The sequence below is a fragment of the Myotis brandtii genome, unplaced genomic scaffold (genome assembly GCF_000412655.1).
Source record: "Myotis brandtii unplaced genomic scaffold, ASM41265v1 scaffold21, whole genome shotgun sequence".
NCBI lineage: Eukaryota > Metazoa > Chordata > Mammalia > Chiroptera > Vespertilionidae > Myotis > Myotis brandtii.
Genome location: NW_005357846.1, coordinates 553,062 through 574,029, shown reverse-complemented (window position 1 = coordinate 574,029; position 20,968 = coordinate 553,062). Strand labels below are relative to the sequence as shown.

The 20,968-nt window shown below is 37.0% G+C and overlaps 1 protein-coding gene across 2 annotated transcripts in view; it reads right to left on the bottom strand.

Moving 5' to 3' along the window:
- Window positions 1-20,968, bottom strand: part of TTLL7 (tubulin tyrosine ligase-like family member 7) — a 139,748-nt gene that overhangs the window by 39,029 nt on the left and 79,751 nt on the right. The window contains exons 11-16 of one of the 2 annotated variants that reach the window (XM_005865700.2): window positions 18,211-18,358; window positions 18,055-18,128; window positions 16,334-16,469; window positions 8,978-9,064; window positions 5,061-5,253; window positions 1,064-1,266 (exon numbers count right to left, since the gene is read on the bottom strand). In XM_005865700.2, coding sequence (XP_005865762.1) covers window positions 1,064-1,266; window positions 5,061-5,253; window positions 8,978-9,064; window positions 16,334-16,469; window positions 18,055-18,128; window positions 18,211-18,358 — 841 coding nt within the window. The remainder of the gene's footprint in view (window positions 1-1,063; window positions 1,267-5,060; window positions 5,254-8,977; window positions 9,065-16,333; window positions 16,470-18,054; window positions 18,129-18,210; window positions 18,359-20,968) is intronic. The other variant, XM_014539248.1, reaches the window with a different exon arrangement.

Below are 20,968 nucleotides of genomic sequence, written 5' to 3'. Positions count from 1 at the left end.
TGGGGCCACAACATTAGTAACAAAGAAACAGAATTAAAACTTTATTGTGGGGAGCCGCTACAGTGTTTTGGACAGGTTCAAGCCTTGGACTGATGAGAGGGCACAGTCCTCTCATTGCCACGTGCAAGTCCCAGCTCGGAGGGCAGGGCCTTCCCAGCGCAATTATAGCCAACAGCTGTAGTTGTAAGCTTGAACCTATGTTCTGAACATGTGGCCCCACATGCCTGAGTGATGTAGGCTTGATAGAGTTCAGGTGCATGTAGTTTAGTAGGATTGAAACCCAGGAGAATGTTGTAAACATCTTGGTCACGCCCTTACTTTGCCTCGTAGCATCTGCTATAAAATAACGGCATGGCTGTGGGCATGGTCGCTATCTCTCAGAGAAGCAGCACACAACAGAGACCCGGCTTTCATTCTCTTGTCTGTCTTTTCTAAGCCTTTCAGCTGCCCCCACTGAGGTTCACCCTTGGCCATGGTGCAGCACAATGGCTGTGGGCATGGTCGCTATCTCTCAGAGAAGCAGCATCCCACAGAGACCCGGCTTTCATTCTCTTGTCTGTCTTTTCTAAGCCTTTCAGCTGCCCCCACTGAGGTTCACCCTTGGCCATGCTGGCGCAGCACACTTTCTAAAGATATGCCTCCATGCTCCCATGGCGGGTTCCTGCCTCAAACCCTGCCCTTACAGGAAATAGCTCCGGGAAACAGCTCAGGGGAGGGCACAGCCGTTGCCAAGACAACCCTTGCAAGACTGACTTCCTTCCATTTGGTCGTGGTTCTGGTGGTCATGATGAACACCACCCAGGGTTTTTATATAAGTAGATAAGCAAGTGGAAAATAAAATGCTATTCACAGTGTTCATTCTAAAGTTCTGTGATATTCTGGTCTGCCTTATAAGAGTTCATACTTAGTGATAGGCTAAGAGAGATTAAGCAATCCAAACTCCATGATACCATGAACTGAATAATGAGGTTCAATCTATCCTCCTCCCAACTTATCCCTTTGCCACCTAAATCTCAGAACAATGCTTCCTGTAATCTCAAAAGGAGCAAGGTAGACGACTTACCACCTGAAAATTAGAGTTGGCATCATTACTATGAGGCAGATGCCTCATGTAGGAGGAAGCACGGTTTAAGGAATGTGACCGACACGATGAAGTTGTCCGGGATGCCGACATCATTTGTTGAGCAGAAAGAGGGCGGATGTCTGCACTACAAGGTGATTGAGAAGAGATGGACCGAGGGCAACTGAATGAACGCCTTATGGAACCTATCAATGATGGAGAAGAGGAGTAATTAATAGAATTTCCCACCATATAAACTAATAATTAGACCACAGGGTATCAGCATGGTGATAAATGGCAAAGCATAATTCTTCAATTTAAATGGTGAACTTGGTGCAGAACACGTGTCATGTATGTAGAATGGCTATCATGAGAATATTTAAATGGTACCCTTAATTTTCTGTTCTCAAAACATGACATAGAAGAACCAGAAAAAAGGTAAACTAACATTTATGGAAAGAAAAACTAACCTTCTATAAGCCAGGCATTGTGTTACATACACTTTTTTTCTAATCCTCACAGAAACCCTCTGAAGCAGGAATCCCTGTCACCAGGAGGGTCAGGAAAAGAACTTTCTCAAGGTCACACAACAAGAGAGTGTGCCAAGCTCAAGTTTAAATCTTGACCTAATGCCAGTGTCTCACTCTTCCTATGAGACCATGAAATTACTATCCTTTACCCTTGGATTAGATTGGTCAATCATTAGAATCTGTATGTAGGTTATAAGAAAAATATTTTATGGTAAGATTTATAGGAAGGAATGGACAGGAGTCTAGAAAGTTACAGAATTTTGGACCCATGAGGAAAAAAAAACACAGAAGAAAAATATAAAGATTATCCTAATGGAATTTAAATATATAATTATTACAAGAGTGATGCTAGACAGTCTTCTTATTCACATGTGAGAAGAATTTTTTTTAAATAGATTAAATTACCATAGCAATAGGTTATGAGAAAAAGTATATGGAACTAAAGGGTTGTAATCAGAACAAACAAGTAGGAAAACCATAGAATATCTTCCCCATTATACATTGAGGGAATTTAAAAGAGAGAATCCACTATTCCAGGTAAATTTGATTCCTGACACAGGAAAATAGAATATCACTCAATATTATCAGCATTTATATCTTTTTTTAGTTCATACATTTTATATACCTTCTGTGCTATATTATATTCTCTTTTGTTTAGGAATCTTCATTGGTTAAATAATTTAATAAAACTCAAATAAAAGCAGGTTGGATAGCCAAATATTTCTCTTCATTAGCTGCTGAAAAAATGTAAACCTTTTAAAAGGCAGTGGATATATAAACCTTATATTTAAGGGTGTATTTATAAATGATTTTTTTTGAATAGATATGAAGCCTAATACTCCTCATTTGGTTCAAAAGAGTAAAAAGAAGTATATTCATTCAAGGTATAAAAGATGTTTAAAAACAAAACAAAACACTTTCACCACCTCCATTTCTTTAAACTAGTAACTTCCATCTAAGTTTAAAAGTCACACCATTTTGAAAGGACAGTGCTGCTAGAGAAGGGCTGTGTGGGGAACATACCCCAGATCAATCTTCTACTAAGCAAGTACCCAAAGCATGTGCTTCAGCCTGCACCTGGGCCCTGCTCTCCTGTAAGGCTTCACATGGTGGTTTGTGAGGAGCACGCCTGGGAGAGCACCTGAGCAAAAGTTGTCAGCTGAATCCTGCTGTGTCCACACAGCCATTCCCTGGAAACATACCTTGCCAGGGGTGGATGCTATTATCCAGATTCATCCAGGTCTGACAATTATGAGAAGCCACAAAAATGAAGAATGCAGCTTAATCTTTAAGCATGATTTAACATAATTTCCTTTTTCTTAAACTCTAGTAAAACTTCGTGGTATCATGCTGTATATAATAAATGTGCTGCACTAGCTCTGAGTAGCTGTCTCTCCATCTGAGAACAGTGTCCCAGCTGGTCCCAGCTTTACTTGTATAATGTCTCTGTGTCTTTCTTTTTCTTAATCTCCCATCACCCCTACTCAGGTCTCTTATTCTCTCTAGCCACGCGGGTTGCGGCAGAGGTTTGGACATGTGTAATCTGACCATAGATGGAGAAGGAAACTATCCTTTCTCTTGAATGGCTAAAGATTCCCATTTTTCCCATGCATACACTGAAAATTCAGACACAGTAACTAAGTAGCTAGATATGCCAACGACATTTAGGTCGTTTAACAAAAAAATGGTTATAATTTAAATAAATTATGTGAAAAAATATTTAATATAGTTTTGTATATGACTAACTTATATCAACCCAAAATATATATTTCAAAACTATAACAGGTTTGAGTATCCTAAGTTAACCATCTACAACAGAAAGTGTTACGAATAATCTGGACTTTGTCCTTGTTCATCAGCTTCACTTTGGACAGAAAACTCAAGAAGGGTCTGTGGCTATATTACTTAGGGTAAGAGAAAATATAAAACAAAGAGAAACCCTTATTGCAATTTCTAATGACTATAAAAATAAAATCTAATACTTAGTTAAAAGATATGTAATTGAATTAAATTAATTTTAAAAGGGGAATTCACACTTAAAAAGATTTTAGTGCATTATTTGTCCAATATCGATTTATTAACCTATTGGTCTAAGAACAAAGAACAATCTCAAAGCTATGAGAACCTGAATAATTTTTCTTAATCCTACCCTTTTCTCTGCTAATTCATTGCTATGAGGGATGCACACATTAGCCAAGAGGGGTTAAAAATGGGTGAAATCTGGGCAAAACAAGGCCAGCTTCTGAGAGGAACAGAGTCATACACAGAGACATACTGAAAGTACTTAAGAGAGCTTTAAGAAAAAAGGAAGAAACTGATAAAATAACTATAAACTCTGGAACAGGTGCTCCATAAAGATACCTTAAGTGAGTAAATAAATAAACAAATGCAATGGAACATAATACAACATTATTTCCCCTCCAAAAATATAAACCTTCAAAGACAGGAACATTAGCAGGTATCTTTATGAAATAATTTAGAAGCAAATGAAAGACCATTAAGATCTTCATCTATTAGTTATGCATTCCTCATGCATTTTGCCATAAGTGTTGAAGGCAAAATTCTATTATCAGGGAAGCGAACACATTGAACCATTGTCGGAGATGAACAAAGGCTCACATTGTGTTTATTGCATGATCGAAGCAGTCCCTTTAATGAAGTCCTGGGATAATGAAGGTCAAGGCAAAGAGAGATGTGAGAAACAAGAGATAAGAATAAGCCCTGCAGTGTCAGGAAGGGATATCTAAGGGAGCCGGGGCAAACAGGGATGCTACACTGGACATTTGGGGATGAAAGAAGAATTATGGACACAATAGTGGACATTGGGGATCAAAAAAACAATAAAAGACAGGAGAATGGAAGAGAAAATGTAAAAAGAAATAAAGGAAGAAAGAAGACTAAAACTAAAAAGGAAGGAGACAGAGAAGCTGGTTGTTCACTCCCCCAATCTACCAAAAGCTCCAACTTTAGCGCTTACCCATGATGAAAACGAGAGGAAACAAAACTATTTCACAATTGTGTGGCTCACAGATACATTCAAGTCAAATACCTAGAGAGATATATATTTTAAAAAGCAGGAAAGGATACACAACAAAAGAGGTGGCAGAGAGGTAGAAAAAGCAAGAAAGGGTGTGAAAGAATATATTGGCTTAAGAGAGAAGGCAATCAGCAGATCAGCCACGCATCACATTTTATAAATCCATGCAGATGTCTAGGGCTTCACAAAAACTATGAAATATAGAAGAATGGACTATAGAGATTCTTAGGTCGACTAAACTTTCATCTTCTACTTGCAGACCCTGAAGGGGATTGGGGATGCACCCACGTCTGGTTAGGGAAGGACGTGGGATAGAATTCAGGTCTCCTCACACAGGACAAGCATCCATTTGGCCCAAGATCCTTTTATTGAGTTTTGTAATTCAGTTCCATAATACTTCAGATAATAACTAAATTAGAAGAAATTAACTTACTGGATGTTTGGAATATTTTGCAGTGGTTGGGCTGTTTAAGATTATAAGTAACTTGCTTTTCTCTTCTTTTACTTTGGTACTCTTCATTTTCATCTGATTCTGAAGAGCTGTCACTACTATCATAACTGCTATCACTGCTGTAGCACTTCTGTCTTCTCATCACCTCTGTACTCTCTGGCATGGAACAGAGAGGCTAAAACACAGAAAAAGGTGTTACTGTCAGAACGTTTCTTAAGAAGGCACATGAACATGATTAATTACTATTTTCAATTTCCCACTATGCATGTTGCTTCTCACTGACACCTGAAAATCCTCCAAAGTGCTACTGCTACAGTGCTGTTATTAGCCTCCAATGCAATTCACTAATTTTTCTATTTCTGCCAAATATTCTTCCTTAAATAACATAGTTCAGTCATAATGAGGAAAATGCTTTTTCTTCATGATTTAAAAAAAGACAAGGTTATCACAAACAGATAAAATTATAAAAATTAGAAACATAATCAAATTTTCTTCATTCCATACAGAGAGGTTACCCATTACTCATCAAGACTCAGGTATGTACCTCTGTTGTATCATTAATGTTCAGTCATTCAATCAAAGTGTGTGTATGTGTTTGTGGATATGTGTGCACATGCTTGTGAGAAAGAGAGGAGGAGGAGAGAGGAAGGACAAGAGGGGCAGAGAGACAAAAAGAAAAGGAAAGCAGAGGCCAAATAAACCACAATACGTCCACAAAGGTCACATCTTAAAACAGAAGCCAATGAACCAATTCACTCAGATAATGTGCAAAAGGACTAAGGTATTTCTCATATATCTAACTTGTTATGAACATTTTTACAAATAAAAAATTGTAGTTAATTGTCCACTTTCCAAACTGGTTATGAACAACTTAGGTTCTTTCTCAGAAGCTTCCTAACTATGACACAAAGGGTCTGGCCTTAATGGGACCACATTGCTTTTCACTGCCTGTGCTACATTTAAGAAAAACAAAAGTGATATAATGTAAATCAATAGATCATAAATTTTTGGAGGATTGGTGCCATGCAGAGGGTAAAACTGTAAAGATTCAAAATGCCAGACTACTGTGTTCCAATATCTCCATTAGAATCTCTAGTCTTCAAACCTCCCCATCATGTGTTTCCAGTACCGCTGAAAGAATGAGATCAGGGAAGTGGGACAGTTTTACTTCATAAAGAGTATGAACCAAAAAGATCAAGACAGTTTTGGAACTTAGTCATGTTAAGAGACTATTTATCACACATACCATATGCCTCTTATTCCTGCTGGGAAAAGTTCCCATAGTTGTATATAAGTTTCTTGTTCTCTGTTCAAACACAAACGTTTGATGTTAGCATACATAAATAATGAAATCCTTGGCTACCGTGGGATTTCACTGGAATAAGGCATCTCCAGTGACGTGTGAGATGAAAGGTACAGAAAGGAAAAGCATTGCATGAAGTGCCCAGAATACACAGTAAGCCAGAGCATGATCTTCTTACAGTTATTGGCTTTGCAAAGGATGAAAAATCACCAGAGGAAAGTAATTTAATATACGACGGTACCAACTTGTGTTTAAAAGTATGTTCTCCTTTTGATAGTCCAATATTTACTGAGCACTAGCAATGTTCATTGTGATATGCATAAAAACCAGTAATTTACCAGTAATACAATCACCAAATATCTTGACTGCCTTGGGGAATAAGAATTCTGGAGGAAGGGCGTTTCTTCGGAAGTCTAGCAGACCCAGAAGAAACAGTGGCACAATCAGGCTCACTGACAGTGCCTTCCTTCGTGGAGGCAAACAGATTTCAGGTTTTGTAAGGGAGCTTGACTACATAGTGAGCTATTTGACTTTTTGAAGAATCACAAGAGGAAACTAAAAGCTGTGTCATATGTGCATTTTGATCAACACACTGTTCAAGCAATAACTAATAAGACGTCATAGTGGCATAAACGCTAAACAATGCCTTAACTGCAAAATGGAATTATTTGCAAACTGGTATTGAGTTATCGCACAAACCATAGTACTTACTTTTATGTCCAATTTTATTTTTAAGTGGGTCATAAGTGAATTGCAATAATTAATATACAAAGCTCAGAAACTTCCCAGTGTTTTCCAAAGTGAAGCAATGACTCATTAAGGTATTCACTTTTACAGATACGCTAAAAATATAATTGTTCCAAAAGCATTGGCAATGACATCTTCCACAATTCCTCAATAGAGAGGATATAATTCAGAAGAGCAGCGCCTGACATCCAAGACCTCCAGTCTTCACCAGATCCATATCTTTCACCAGGTTCATCACGTACCATTGTGCTCTCCAAGAATCTTCCACTGGAGTCATACCAAATTCTTCATATTTCTCTAACAAGCCAGGCAATGTCACAACTCCATGTCATTGCCTTGAATGTTCCCTTTAATCCAAACGTCCTTCACCCATCTTAAATGTTCACAGCATTACTCATTTGTAAAGACCCAGTTCAAATGGCATTTATGAAGCCATCCACAGTCTACCAATCCTTTCTTCTCTCGCTGTAACACTTTCCACTCGCTTTATTACAGTATTTGCCACAATCTGGTTTTTGGTTCGCCTATCTGCTCATTCTGCCAATGAGGTCCTTACAGACACATTCAACAAATGTAACTAATAGTGGGGGTTTAAACATATTTTTATTGAATTTTAGATAGAGGAAGAGGGAGAGAGAAACAATGATGTGAGCTCAGAACATGATCAGCTGCCTCCTGCATGCCCCCTACTGGAGATGGAGCTACAACTCGGGTATGTGCCCTGACCGGGAATCAAACTCTAGCATGTGCTCTGACAGGGAATCATACCGGCAACCTTTTGGTGCACTGGACGATGCCCAATCAACTGAGCTACACCAGCCAGGGCCTAACTAATAGTGTTTGAGAACCTACGAAGTTCCAGATGCTGTGCTCGGTGTGAGAGATGCAAAGATAAAAACACCCTACCCTCAAGGAACTTACAACCTTTCATTAAGGCAAAGATGCAAGTAATTATTTGTCACAACTGCTCTACAGAAGCATTATTTGTGATACAGCAGGAGGAGGGGAAGGAAGATCTAAGTCTAATTAGGGGAGTGAAGAGGATTCTACAAAGGTAGCACCGATTCAGCTGGATGAGGAAGGGGGGACTTTTTGAAGAATCACAAGAGGAAACTAAAAGCTGTGGATGAGGAAGGGGGAGCTCTAATCAGTCAAGCACAGAGGCACAGAAAAAGCATGAAAGGACAACAGAGAAAGATGAGTGTAAGGACATAGCTTAGTATTGCTGAAACGTAAAGTAATAAGAGCACAATGAAAAAGTTCCCAACACTTAACAAATTCATCTCTTCCCTGCTCTATTAGCAAGAACTTTTTGACATATAACCAAAGACCATATTCATGTCATCACCACAGTGCAGATAAAGGTAAAGCCAACACCTGCTCATTTTTGCACGCATGACTGCTTTCTCTTTATTCCTAGAAGCTGCCAATGTCAATTAACACAATTTCTTGCTAAGTCAGCAAAATATGGGGCTTGTGATAAGGTTTTCTAGAGTCACAATTTGCCTTCTCTATATCACTATACGTCTCTGGTAATTATATGTCTAGAGAAATGAGGAAAAATTAATACTGAGTATAAAACAAGGCTATTAGTTCTAGGTCCCTCTTGGTCCTGACTCATCAGGATTTCACCAGTATTACAAAAAGAATCCAAAAAGAGGAAAACTAACAAAACAAAACAAAATAGAACTTCTATGTGTGAGATAACCAACTCTCTCTGTACTGCACACATGGTCCATGCAGTTCCTTGAAAGTGGCATCAGTCATTACTATAGTGACAAATACAAAGGGGAAACAACTGTACTTAGTCTCATCTACTTTGATACTAAGAAAGATACGGGTACTGTACCTTTGGTCCTCGAGGCATGGAAGTTTTGCCCATCAACTTTTCGTCATCGATTTCACATTGTTCCAGAAGATCCAAAATTTCTTCCTCCTTAAAAAGATATTAATTAAAACTATGATCACCAATGGATTCTAGAATTTTTCTAAATTTATTAATCTCCATAAAATAATGTACAACACAGTTCCTAAAACTATTTAATGAAGACTACTCAGATCAAATGAGTAATAAAGGCCATGAAAAACTCTTTTAAAAATGTCGTTCACTAAAATCTGACAATATAAATAATACATTGCTGAAAATCTATTATATATTACTAGAGGCCCGATGCACGAAATTCGTGCAATGATAGGCCTTCACAGCCCTGGCTGCCTCCCAGCCCCAGCCCCAGCCCCGGCTGCTGGGGCCCTCGCCTGGCACTGCCCACATCCGCCCTCACACACCCCTGGTTCCCTGGTTCCACGGAGCCCCCCATCAATCGCCACACAGTGGGTGGCCCGGACCTCCCTCTGCAGGGCAATCATGGGGTGATGGCGGGGCCCCCTGACCAATCACATAGCACCCGCCTTGGCTGGCCTGGCACCAGTGCGTGTCATCCAGTGCGTGTCATCCAGACGGTCGTTCTGCTGTTTGGTCGTTCAATAGATTTGCATATTATGCTTTTATTATTATAGATTATAAACAAATGTATTTTTATGTTTTAGAACACTATTAAAATCTGACTACAATAATAAAATAGCCTATTAGACACTAAGTTTTCTAAAAATCACTCTAATTTTCCAGACCACAATCTTATCAATCATTTCTATATTGATTATTGCAAAACAATATTACAATTTCAGACAGAAAACTGATGACTGGCCTAGTAGTTAGTAATCTAATGTTAGTATTTGGTCAATGGGCACAATTAAATGGAATTTTCAAAACTTCAATTATTGAACAATAGTATCTTTAGAACTTTATAAAATGTTTTCATTTTATAGGCTTAATACCTTCTCTAATCCTCTTCTAAAATCATCTTGAAGTCAAAGGGAAAAGTTATAAAAACATAACACCCAAGTGAATACTGAGCAAACCAGAGCAATGGGAGCATAATAGCTATATTGAAAGAATAATTGATGCTTCTTTGAACTATTTATTCAACCTACAAAAATATCACATCTTTACTTATATGATTTATATTTCAGTACTTCCTTAAAAAAAAGGTTTCTGAAGAAACTAGAAATCTCACTGTGCAATGGAAATTTATAAGTTACTCTTCATACCAAAGAAAGTTTAGCTATTAAAATACCAAAACATTCTTGCTATACAGTTTGATTAAATAATAATCCTACAATGAATTCCAAAGCACAAGATAGTTAAAATGAAATGTATGGAGTTCTACCTCTGTTTAGGAGAAAGAATGTAAATAGGCAATACTTTCATCGTAACAGCTAGAGAAAGACAGATAAACTAAATAATCATATTTTTAAGACTTTGGAAAGCTGTGGATTAAAAAGTAGTATAAAGGAACTAAATACCAGAGAGGGAAAAGTTCTTCCTAGGTTTGAAGAGATGAGTGATCTCTTTGTACATTGTGGTCATTTGCATATCTGGACACAGATCAACAAAGATCAGGCCCAGAACAGACAGAGAGATTCTGCTATGATAAAAAACCCAAAGGAAATTCCTATGGTCATGTGGGCTAGTGTAACATCTGGAAGAGCCCCACAGAGCTGGCTCTCTCAACTTGCTGGGTCACTCTGATAGCACTTTTTTAGTATGAAGTGATATAGGAGAATGGAGGCAAGGATGGAAAGCCAGAAATACTTATCTGTAGTCTTACAGTTCTTAGATACCAATAGAGAATGAGGCCTGTAATAAACACTAAATAGATGTCACCTTCAAGGCACTTGAAACTATAACTATTAAAACCCAACCTGGACCCAGTTCGAACTTTCTTATTTTATTTATTTATTTATTTATTTATTTATATTTCAGAGAGGAAGGGAGAGAAAGAGATAGAAACATCAATGATGAGAGAGGATTGCTACCTCCTGCATGCCCCCTACTAGGGATCAAGCCCGCAACCAGGCATGTGCCCTTGACCAGAATCGAACCAGGGACCCTTCAGTCCACAGGCCAGTGCTCTACCCACTGAGCCAAACTGGCTAGGGCAACCTTTTAATTTTAATTAAAACATATTTGACATATAACATTGTATAAAATTAGGGTTTACAACATATTGGTTATGATACATTTATATATTGTAATACTGCCATTGTGTGTGGTTAGAATAATTAAATCTAATCTCTTAGCAAGTTTAACTATTATAGTAAAATATAATTGTCTATATACACCTTTCTCCCACCCCACCACCCAGCCTGTGGTAACCACAATTTTACTGTTTTTAATTGGATTTTTAAAAATTTCACATATAAGGGATATCATACAGTGTTCATCTCTCTGTCTGACATATATCACTTAGCATAATGTCCTCAAGGTCCATACAGGTTGCCTCAAATGGCAGGGTTTTCTTCCTTCTCATCACAGAAGAATAGTTCATTGTAGTCTACACCACATCATCTATATACACTAATCCACTAACAGGCACTTAGGTTGTTTTCCACAGCTGCTAAACCAATTTATACTCCTACCATGAGTGTGCAAGCATTCCTTTTCCCACATCCTTCCAATGCTTGTTAACTCTGTCTTTTTTTAATAATAACCATTCGAACAGGTGTAAAGTGATATATCATTGTAGTTCTGATTTATATTTCCTTGATGATTAGTGATGTGGAGCATCTTTCGTATCTCTGTTGGCCATTTGGATGTCTTCTTTGGAAAAATGTCTATTGGGTTCTTCTGCCCATTTTTTAATCTGATGGGTTTTTTTGTTATTGAGTTACATGAATTCTTTATATATTTGGCTAATAACTCCTTATCCTCAATATAGTTTGCAAAAATATTCTCTCATTCTGTAGGTTGCATTTTTTTGTTTGTTTGTTTCTTTTGCTATATTGAAGCTTTTAATTTTGATGTAGTACCACTTGCTGACTTTTGCTTTTCTTTAACTTTTCTTTGGCTCGAAGTAATTAGCCCTCACTCTAACACTCTGTACTAAGAAATATTTGCCTTCTTTTGGAGAAAATATCAGTTCAGCTTTATGATTCTTTTATAAGCATCTATCAAACAAATAAAAATTATAGGACATCCAAAATAACAATTTAAAAATGTGACCTATAATCAAAAGTAAAGGATGTCAATAAAAGCAGGTCAATAAATAATCCAAATATTAAAATTAACAAAGATTTTTCAAAAATTATTATATACATGTTACAGGAAACAATGAAAAGGAGAACAAAATGAATGAAGGATGTAAAATTTTACCAGAGAAATGAAATTTTAAAATACCAAATAGATATTCTTGAATTGACTAATATAATCTAAAATTAAGAAGTGATTGGGTAGGCTCAAGGTCAGTCTACACAAAGCAAGTATATGTCAATGAAAATTATTCAAAGTGAAAGAGAGAGAGAGAGAGAGAGAGAGAGAGAGAGAGAGAGAGAGAAGTAAAACAGAATGGGGCATCAAAGATAAATGGAATGCTGTCCAATGATCTAATATATGTGAAACTATAGTCCCATAAAAGAGACAATATACAAAAGGCAGCAAAAATATCTGATGAAATAATGAAAGCAAATTTAAATGTATGGAAATTAAGCAACAAACTTCTAAATAACCAAAATAAAATTCAGAAAACAATTTTAAATGGCAGTTAATAAAACCAATGAAAGACATTAACACCCATCTTCAAGAAGTTGACAAGACCACAAGCAGGGTAAATACAAAGGAACTCACACATAGACACATCAAAGACAAAATGCTGAAAATAAGAGAAAAAGCAGTCAAGACAAAAGACATATGAATATGAAATACTAGAGAAAGTTTCTTCAAACTAGGAGAAATGATCATGTCAGAAGGATGAAATGAAGAAGACAAGAAAAGATAAATATGTAGGTAAATATGAAGTGGTATTTAGAAAACTATTAAAGACCAATTAGAGCTTCGAAAATAATAACAAGGTATTTTAAAGACTGTAACATATGTAAAAGTAATATATGTGATAACAGCACAAAGTCTAGAGAGAGGCACCAAATAAAATTAAACCGCTAGGATTCTTGTGAAGTGATAAAATACTAATTCAAGGTAGACTTTATGATTTAAGGATGCATATTGTAATTTCTTTTCAAAACCCCCTATTATGTTGCAACTATAACTAAAAGCCAATAATGAAGATAAAATAATTTAAAAATTGACTTTTCCAAGAATAAAGAAAAGCAAAAAAGAAATACTAAACAGATGGTATAAATAGAAGAAAAAAAAAGAGCAAAAGGCAGACATAAACCCAACTATACCAATAATTTTGTAAAATTATTTAAAGACACATAGTCAGACAAGATTTAAAAACAAGTATGACTTAACTTTATGCTATTTACCAGAGGTATTGTAAATATTGTTACTTTTAACATGAGTTACTAGTAAAAGTGGCTGGATAGAAGAGATATGCCATTTAAACAGTAACCACAAGAAATAAACTATTAATCACGCAAAGTAAAATTTAAGACAAAGAATGTTACCCAAAAGAAAGATAAACACTGCATAATAATGATAAAATAGGAAAGGTGAATTAGGAAGACATCTTCATAACTTCAAAGAATCTGAAACAAAAATTGACAGAACTAAATCCACAAATCTCTCTCAGCAATTGCTACACCACATAGGCCAAAGAAATATATATAAAAGGATATAGAATATTTAAACACTAATAGCCAAATTTACTTAAATGACATCTATAAATCTCTACAACCAACACCTTCAGTATACACATTACCAAGTAGATTTGGTACATTTGCTAAAATATGTACTATATTGAGACATAAAGCAAGTCTCAATTTATTTTACAAGACTGAAATGCTTTTCTAACACCAATCAACTATACCAGAAATTCCTAAAAAAATAAAACTACAAAATTTTAATGTATGGAAATTAATCAACAAACTTCTAAATAACCAAAATAAAAATCAGAATTTAATAAAAATATAATATATAAAAATTGCTATGTAAAAGGGCAATATGTAAAAATAATCAGATAGTTATATCCAGGCAACAAACCAAAAAATGAAAAACTATTTATTGGCAATAGTAGCAAAAAAAAAACCAAATACTTAATAAATTTAATGAAAGATGTGCAAGAACTATATAGCAAAAACAACAAACAGAGCTGAGTAATAAAAGACTCAAATAAATGGAGATATGCCATATTAATGGATCAGAGACTCAGTATTGTTAATTCCTGAGAAATTGTTTTACAGTTTCCTCACAGTCCCAATTAAAATCCCAGCAGCCTGTTAAAAAATATTCTCAAGATGATTCTAAAATGTATATGAAAATGTAAAAGGACCTAGAAAGCCCAAAAGAGTTTGAAAAAGAACAAATTGAGGGCATGCACTACCTAATCTCAACACTTACTAAAAAGAAACAATAGTAAAAAAAAAAAAAAAAAGTGTAAAATTTGCATAAGAATAGGCTCACAGGCCTAGGGAACAGGGCAAAGTGGTGACATTTAAACTACATTTTGAGGAATAGAAATAGGGAATTAAGGTTTGAAGCCTATTTCTTAAGTGTCAAGTACTTTAATAGACTATTTTAGTTAACCTCAATTTTATTTTCATAACCAACCTGACAAGTAGTTTTAATACTACTATTTTGGTGACAAGAAAACCATTGATCAAATAGTTTAGCCTAAGGTTATAAAATTAACATGTGGGGAACTAGAATTTGAATCTAGATGTATCTGTACCCCTAGGTTTTCTACTAGAAAAAATAAGGATGGAGGATCAGTGTAATGAGAAAAAGGAATAGATTATTTAGGCACAGGAGAGGGAAAAAACATTATAGAACAGGTGAAGAAAAATGAAGAAAGGTCTCCACTGGGTTAAAAAAAAAAAAAAAAAAAAGGTCAGGCTGGCTTGGCTCAGTGGTTGAACATTGACCTATGAACCAAGAGGTCACAGTTTGATTCCTGGTCAGGACACATCTCCAGGTTGCAGGCTCAATCCCAGTGTGGGGTATGCAGGAGGCAGCCAATCGATGATTCTCTCTCATCATTGATGTTTCCATCTCTCTCTCCCCCTCCTTCCTCTCTGAAATCAATACAAATATATTTAAAAATAAAAACAAAAAGGCCACAGAACATAATTCTAATGTTAAAACATTTGCATACCTCCAAAGAGGGAAATTTGGAGGAAAATAACACTTGGGATATACAATGTTCCTTCTGCTTCTATCTCTTAGGTCTAGCCAGCTTGAAAATGGCTTTGAAACTTTCTGTTGTGGAATCTGAGTGAAAAGATCATATTTATCATGATTTTGTAATTACTCAATATAACAGTGTATCCATGATATGGGGAATATATTACTGTAGGGATATGTCAAGTAATATAAAGTCCAAACAGTATTAATAGGTCCACATGAAGTTAGTTGCCCAATGGAACATTAGTAAGTGTCATGCAAGCAGAGGCTTGATTAGCACTTACACACTGGGCCTGTCTTTAAATTCTCCCTTTTGGAACCTCAGACTACCACAGTGAGGGATCTGGCTACCCTGCTGAGAGACCATGCAGAGAAAAAGAGACACCCCGTCAGCTCCCCAGATGTTCCAGCTCTCTCACCTGAGGCTCTAGACATGTCAGTGAAGCCATCTTGCATATCCTTTCAGATAAATGCAGTGAATCATACTTTATTCACTCCAAGCAAGACAAGCAGAAAGAACTACTCAAGTGAGCCCAGCCAAGTGTGCAGAATAATGAGCAAATAAATGAAATGGTTTATTATGCTGCAATAGATAACTGATAGACCGTCAGTAAGGTAAACAGATTACTAGGTGGGGAGTGGGGGAATGTTTGGGGATATGCATGTGTATTTATTACTTCTCCTTTATCAGGTCTAGGCAGCATCAGGGAAAAATACTGAATAATGTTAGATACGATACAAATAATGAGAACATTACAAACCGCTTGGTAAATACAATGGATTTTTTAATTCAGTTACATATACACAGTTGTTATAACACGTTTATTACAATAGATCAGTATTGCAACATATAATATCAACATTCTCTACTGCATAATTTGTCCTGTTAGACAACTTCTTATTTTTGAAACCACCTGGTTGGTTATGAAATGTTACCAACTGTGAAAATGGAAGCAAGTGCATCTTCAACGTAAAATGTTTCTATATGTGGGACTGAGGTAGGTTGTTTTTAAAAGCATATTATTTGGCATAATTCTTTTTTCTCTTTATAAACACGTATCCCTTTACCTTCATCCTTTTCAAAGGATTGTTCAGCTCACGCTGGAATGAAGCTGCTCTTCCTGAAAGAAAGGTCTGAAAGGCAGCAGCCAACAAATTTTCATACTTTTCAAGTAGAGTTTTATCATCAGGAGGATAAATTCGTCTACAATAAAATCAGATAAACCAACATGTTTAAAAAAACTAACAGACTGACAACTGTCAGGGGTGGGGGGTTGGGTAGCTGGGTGAAAGAAGGTAAAGGGATTGGCAAAAAACAAAAACATATACATAACACATACACACAGAAAACAGTGTGGTGATAGCCAGAGGGAAAGGGGGCAGGGCTAGGTGGAGGTGGGCAAAGAGGGAGAAATAGGGATGAAAAGAGACTGCTTGGGGCGATGGGTGCATGATAAAGTGTGCAGACGATGTTTTGTTGAGTTGCACACTTGAAACCTGTATAATTTTGTGAACCAGTGTCACTCCCAGTAAATTCAATTTTTTAAAAAAAGAAGCTATTATAGTGTAAGAGTTAATGTCAACTACATAGCTAATCCTTAACCTCCTATTCTGCCTTTACTGGGTGCCACAAATAAAGATGAATACAGTTATGAAAAATCCATAAATGTGCATTGTCATGCACACAAATTAAAGTTTATCTAGAGAATTATCTTAAACAATGCAACTCCAGATGATACAGTATAAGGGTTTAGTTGGAGGTAGTGGTTGAAATCATTGCAGTTGGGTATACTGAAGAAATCTAAAACGTCATGGGGGAATGTTTAGGTGATGAGGGATAACTTGGGAGTGCTGGATTTAGTGTGGTTACTGAAGAATGCAGAGATTAACCTGATGATCTCTTGGGATAGTGGAGAGAATTTGGTAGAGGTAGGGTGACAGGAAATGTGATGTCACCACTCCTGCTGATGGTGTTAAGGCTAGGGAAGAATGGCCTACTATGAGTGCAAGATGATGTATGGCCCCCAATTCTCCTAATTCTGCTGAGGCCATGTCAAAGCTTGGGAGGAAGGACAGTCTCTTTAAGAACACAAGGAGCTTAGGGAGTTTCCTTTTATCCTGTCAAAGCTGATACCATGGAAGGGGGTTCATTTAGCAGAGTCCACACCCTTTCTATTGTCTCATACCTGCCTCCTTCAAACATCTTCATTATTTGCCTAGTCCCTGATACATTAGAGTTTAAAACAAAATATAGTCACCCCCTTGGAGTTGGCAGAAAGAATACAAGACTGATACCTTTCTCAAAACACCACATTATAATCAAACTAGAGGCTCGGTGCACAGATTTGTGTACTGGGGCCCGCTGTGGGAATGCTGTTCATCCCAGTCAGCCAAGTGGCTGTGGACCCGCCCTCTGAGCAGCTGCTCCCGCTGTGGGAGCACACTGACCACCAGGGGGCAGCTCCTGCATTGAGCAACTGGTCGACCAGTCATTCTGGTCATCCGCCATTCAGTTGCTAGGCTTTTATATTATAGATAAGGTCACAGGATAATATCTGATTTAAAAGATAATATCAGATTTAACCACCCTCGAGGCTGGCTAGCAGGAGTCTCCCAAGTCTGAACCATCTACTTGCTGTCTACATTTTCATTCTAGAAAAATATCAAACAAAAGCACTATCTCAAATTAAATGAACAGTGCTTAAAACAAGCCTAAAGCGTTAAAAAATGTACACTCATTGTTTTGACACTTCACTTGTACAATCTGTATAAAAAGGAAGCACGCTTACCTATAATTCCCCATATGTCGATTTTCATGTTGTTCTTTAGAGACCTGCTTTCGCACTTGAACAAGTCTCTCTTTCTAGAAATACAGAAATTTGACAAATAAAACCTGGCAAATGAATTATGCAATTCAAAACATGGGTGTGTTAAAATAGTCATACCAACTCCTCTTTCCGCCTCTCCAGCTGATGCCTCTGCTGCTCCCAGTCTGAGGAACCTGGCAAGAGCCTTTTGATTGAATTCTGACCATAAAGCCTCCTTTGAGCCTCAGCTTTTTGTTTGGCCAAGTTTCTCCTTTTATCGCTGGTCCTAAAATATAAAACACAAGATCCTATTCTAGAATTCCAATTCTGATTTTATCCCGGTGAGGAGAAGGAGCAGAAAAGGAGACACAGTGACAATAGGAAACAATGTTTATTAAATTATATATTCACATACGTTATATTCATCTAATCAGCATCAAATAAGGGTCTCCCTATTGTAAATAGGAGCTCTGAAGGTAACAAAATAAAATGAAAACAGTATAACGATGTACTAGCTGTACAATCTCAGGTTAATTACCTGCTTAGTCTATTTCCCCATCTATTAAATACTAACAATAATGTTTCCCTCCTACAGTTCTTATAAAGATCAACTTGTGGTATCAATAATAGGTCCTTAATGAATATTGGATCTTTTCTCTTCCTTCAACAATTCCATTTATATTTAAGTATTCCTTCATTTACACTAACCACTCCTTAGTTTATTTTCAATTCTGACTGAAATCCTAGCCTAACAATCACTATTTCTTTGAAGACTTCTGCATAGTCCTTCTCATTTTTGCCCAATCATGCAAATTTAGTTACAGCTGTCTGATTTCTATAGGAAAAGTCCTGTTGGGAGACTGCTTTCCTCTGAAACTCGTTCCTCTCTCTTCCCTCCCACGTAGCAGGTGCAATCCGTGGAGAGTACCTGTTTGAGTACAGACTTTCAGTTTTGCACAATGAAAAAGTCCTGGAGATAGATGGTGGTGATGGTTGCACAGCACTGTGCACGTACTTAATGCCACTGAATTGCACACTTAAAAATGGTTAAGATAGTAATTTTTATGTTAAGTATATTTTACCCACCCCCCCAAAAATTTAATGAGTTGATATTCACCAGAGGAACAAAGACAAACGTACATTTAAATGAGAATATGTGCAAAAACCATGAACATGTGGAATAGCACCACACATGCGTTCTTAGAAAAATTAATTCCAAGGCAGAGGAAAAGAACAAAAAGTGATCATATTGATGAGAGATGCAAAGACCAGATCAAACACTGTTTTGTATACAATCTAAAGATCAAAATTGCTTTGATGCAATGTTTAAACCTCATCTGACAGAGTAGAAACACGTGATCAGAATATCAGAGTTTATAAATATCTTTTCAAATGTTGGTATTCCTCACTGGCCTGCTGTGGCTCAGTGGTTGAGTGTCAACTCATGCACCAAGAGGTCACCGGTTCTATTTCCGGTCAGGACACATGCCCACGATTGTGGGCTGGATCCCCAGCAGGAGGCGTCAGGAGGCAGCCAATCAGTGTTGATCAATGTTGATGTTTCTCTTTCGTTGATGTTTCTATCTCTCTCTCCCTCTCCCTCCCTCTCTCCCTAAAGACATTTTTTTAATGTTGGCATTCCTCAGGACTCTGCCAGGCCCCCCTTTACTTCTCAATATGTATACTCTATGTGCTTTCATCCATTAGACAGCAATCTGTACATGGCTGTCAGTCAAACAGACATCTCTATCTCCCGGGCACTGTATATCAGATTTTCCCAGTTAACAATTCTCCCTGAGGTCACAGAGAACCTCAAAATTAGCATGTTTAAAACTGAACTATCTCTCTCTACCTTCCCCCATCACTCCTCTAAATCTGTTTCTCACCTAAAATTTTTATCTAAATCAATACTGTATTGTCAAATAAGCTGTCCAAGCCAGAAACTCAGGAATCATGGGACACACTGAATTCCTAGTCCCTACTGCAGTAAGTAGTTAACACTTGTCAAATGATCTGCAGAGCAACAGAGTGGAGGCTGGAAAATGGGGTGGGGGTTAACACTGGAAGAAGAAGAAAGCCAGTAAAATAATCCAGGAGAGAAATGAGAAGTCATTAAACTTAGAGACTACAAAATTAAATGGTAGTCATACATTGTACAGGATTCAGTTGATTCATAATAAAGGAAGGAACTAATGATAACTCCCATCTTTGTAGCCTGAACATTTATGTGGATGGTTTTACAATTAACTAGCAAAGCAAAGCAAGACACAAAACTAGGTTTGAGTGATTATCATTGTAAGTACTTTTCTATGAGCATATGGTTTCCATTTTAATAACTGAGCCACTTAAGGAGAGAAAATTTTACTAACTTTTCTATCTCCATCTTCTAGTAAAATATAAGCTAAGAATGTACATTAAATATATGAAAAGGTTTTTCTTTTATGGGTTGGAGGTAATTGACATCATTAGCAGAAGAAAAGAGAGAAACCCAGCAAGAAAGGAGAAGATAATTCAACTTCTGGTCATATTGAATTTAAAGTGTCATCAGATCACTCACCCATTCATTCATTTACTTCCTTCCTTACTAGTTCACTCACTCATTACAAATTAACTGAGCCCCTATTAGACCAGAAACATCGAGTGTAAATGCTCAGCAGAGATCTGCAAATGCAAGACCAGAGCCCAAGAGTGGACAGAGCTGTCGAGAGGAACCCTAATCTGTACCTCAATACAGGTGTAGACCTGGGACTCCAGTGTCTGAATCACAAAAGATGCCACAAAAATGAATGAGACTGACACAGAGGAAAAGAGGGCTGAGGCAAGAATGCAGTGAAAAAATGACAAGTAGGGGGAAGTGAAATCATAGAAGACAGAGAAATGCTCAAAGTTAAGTGAA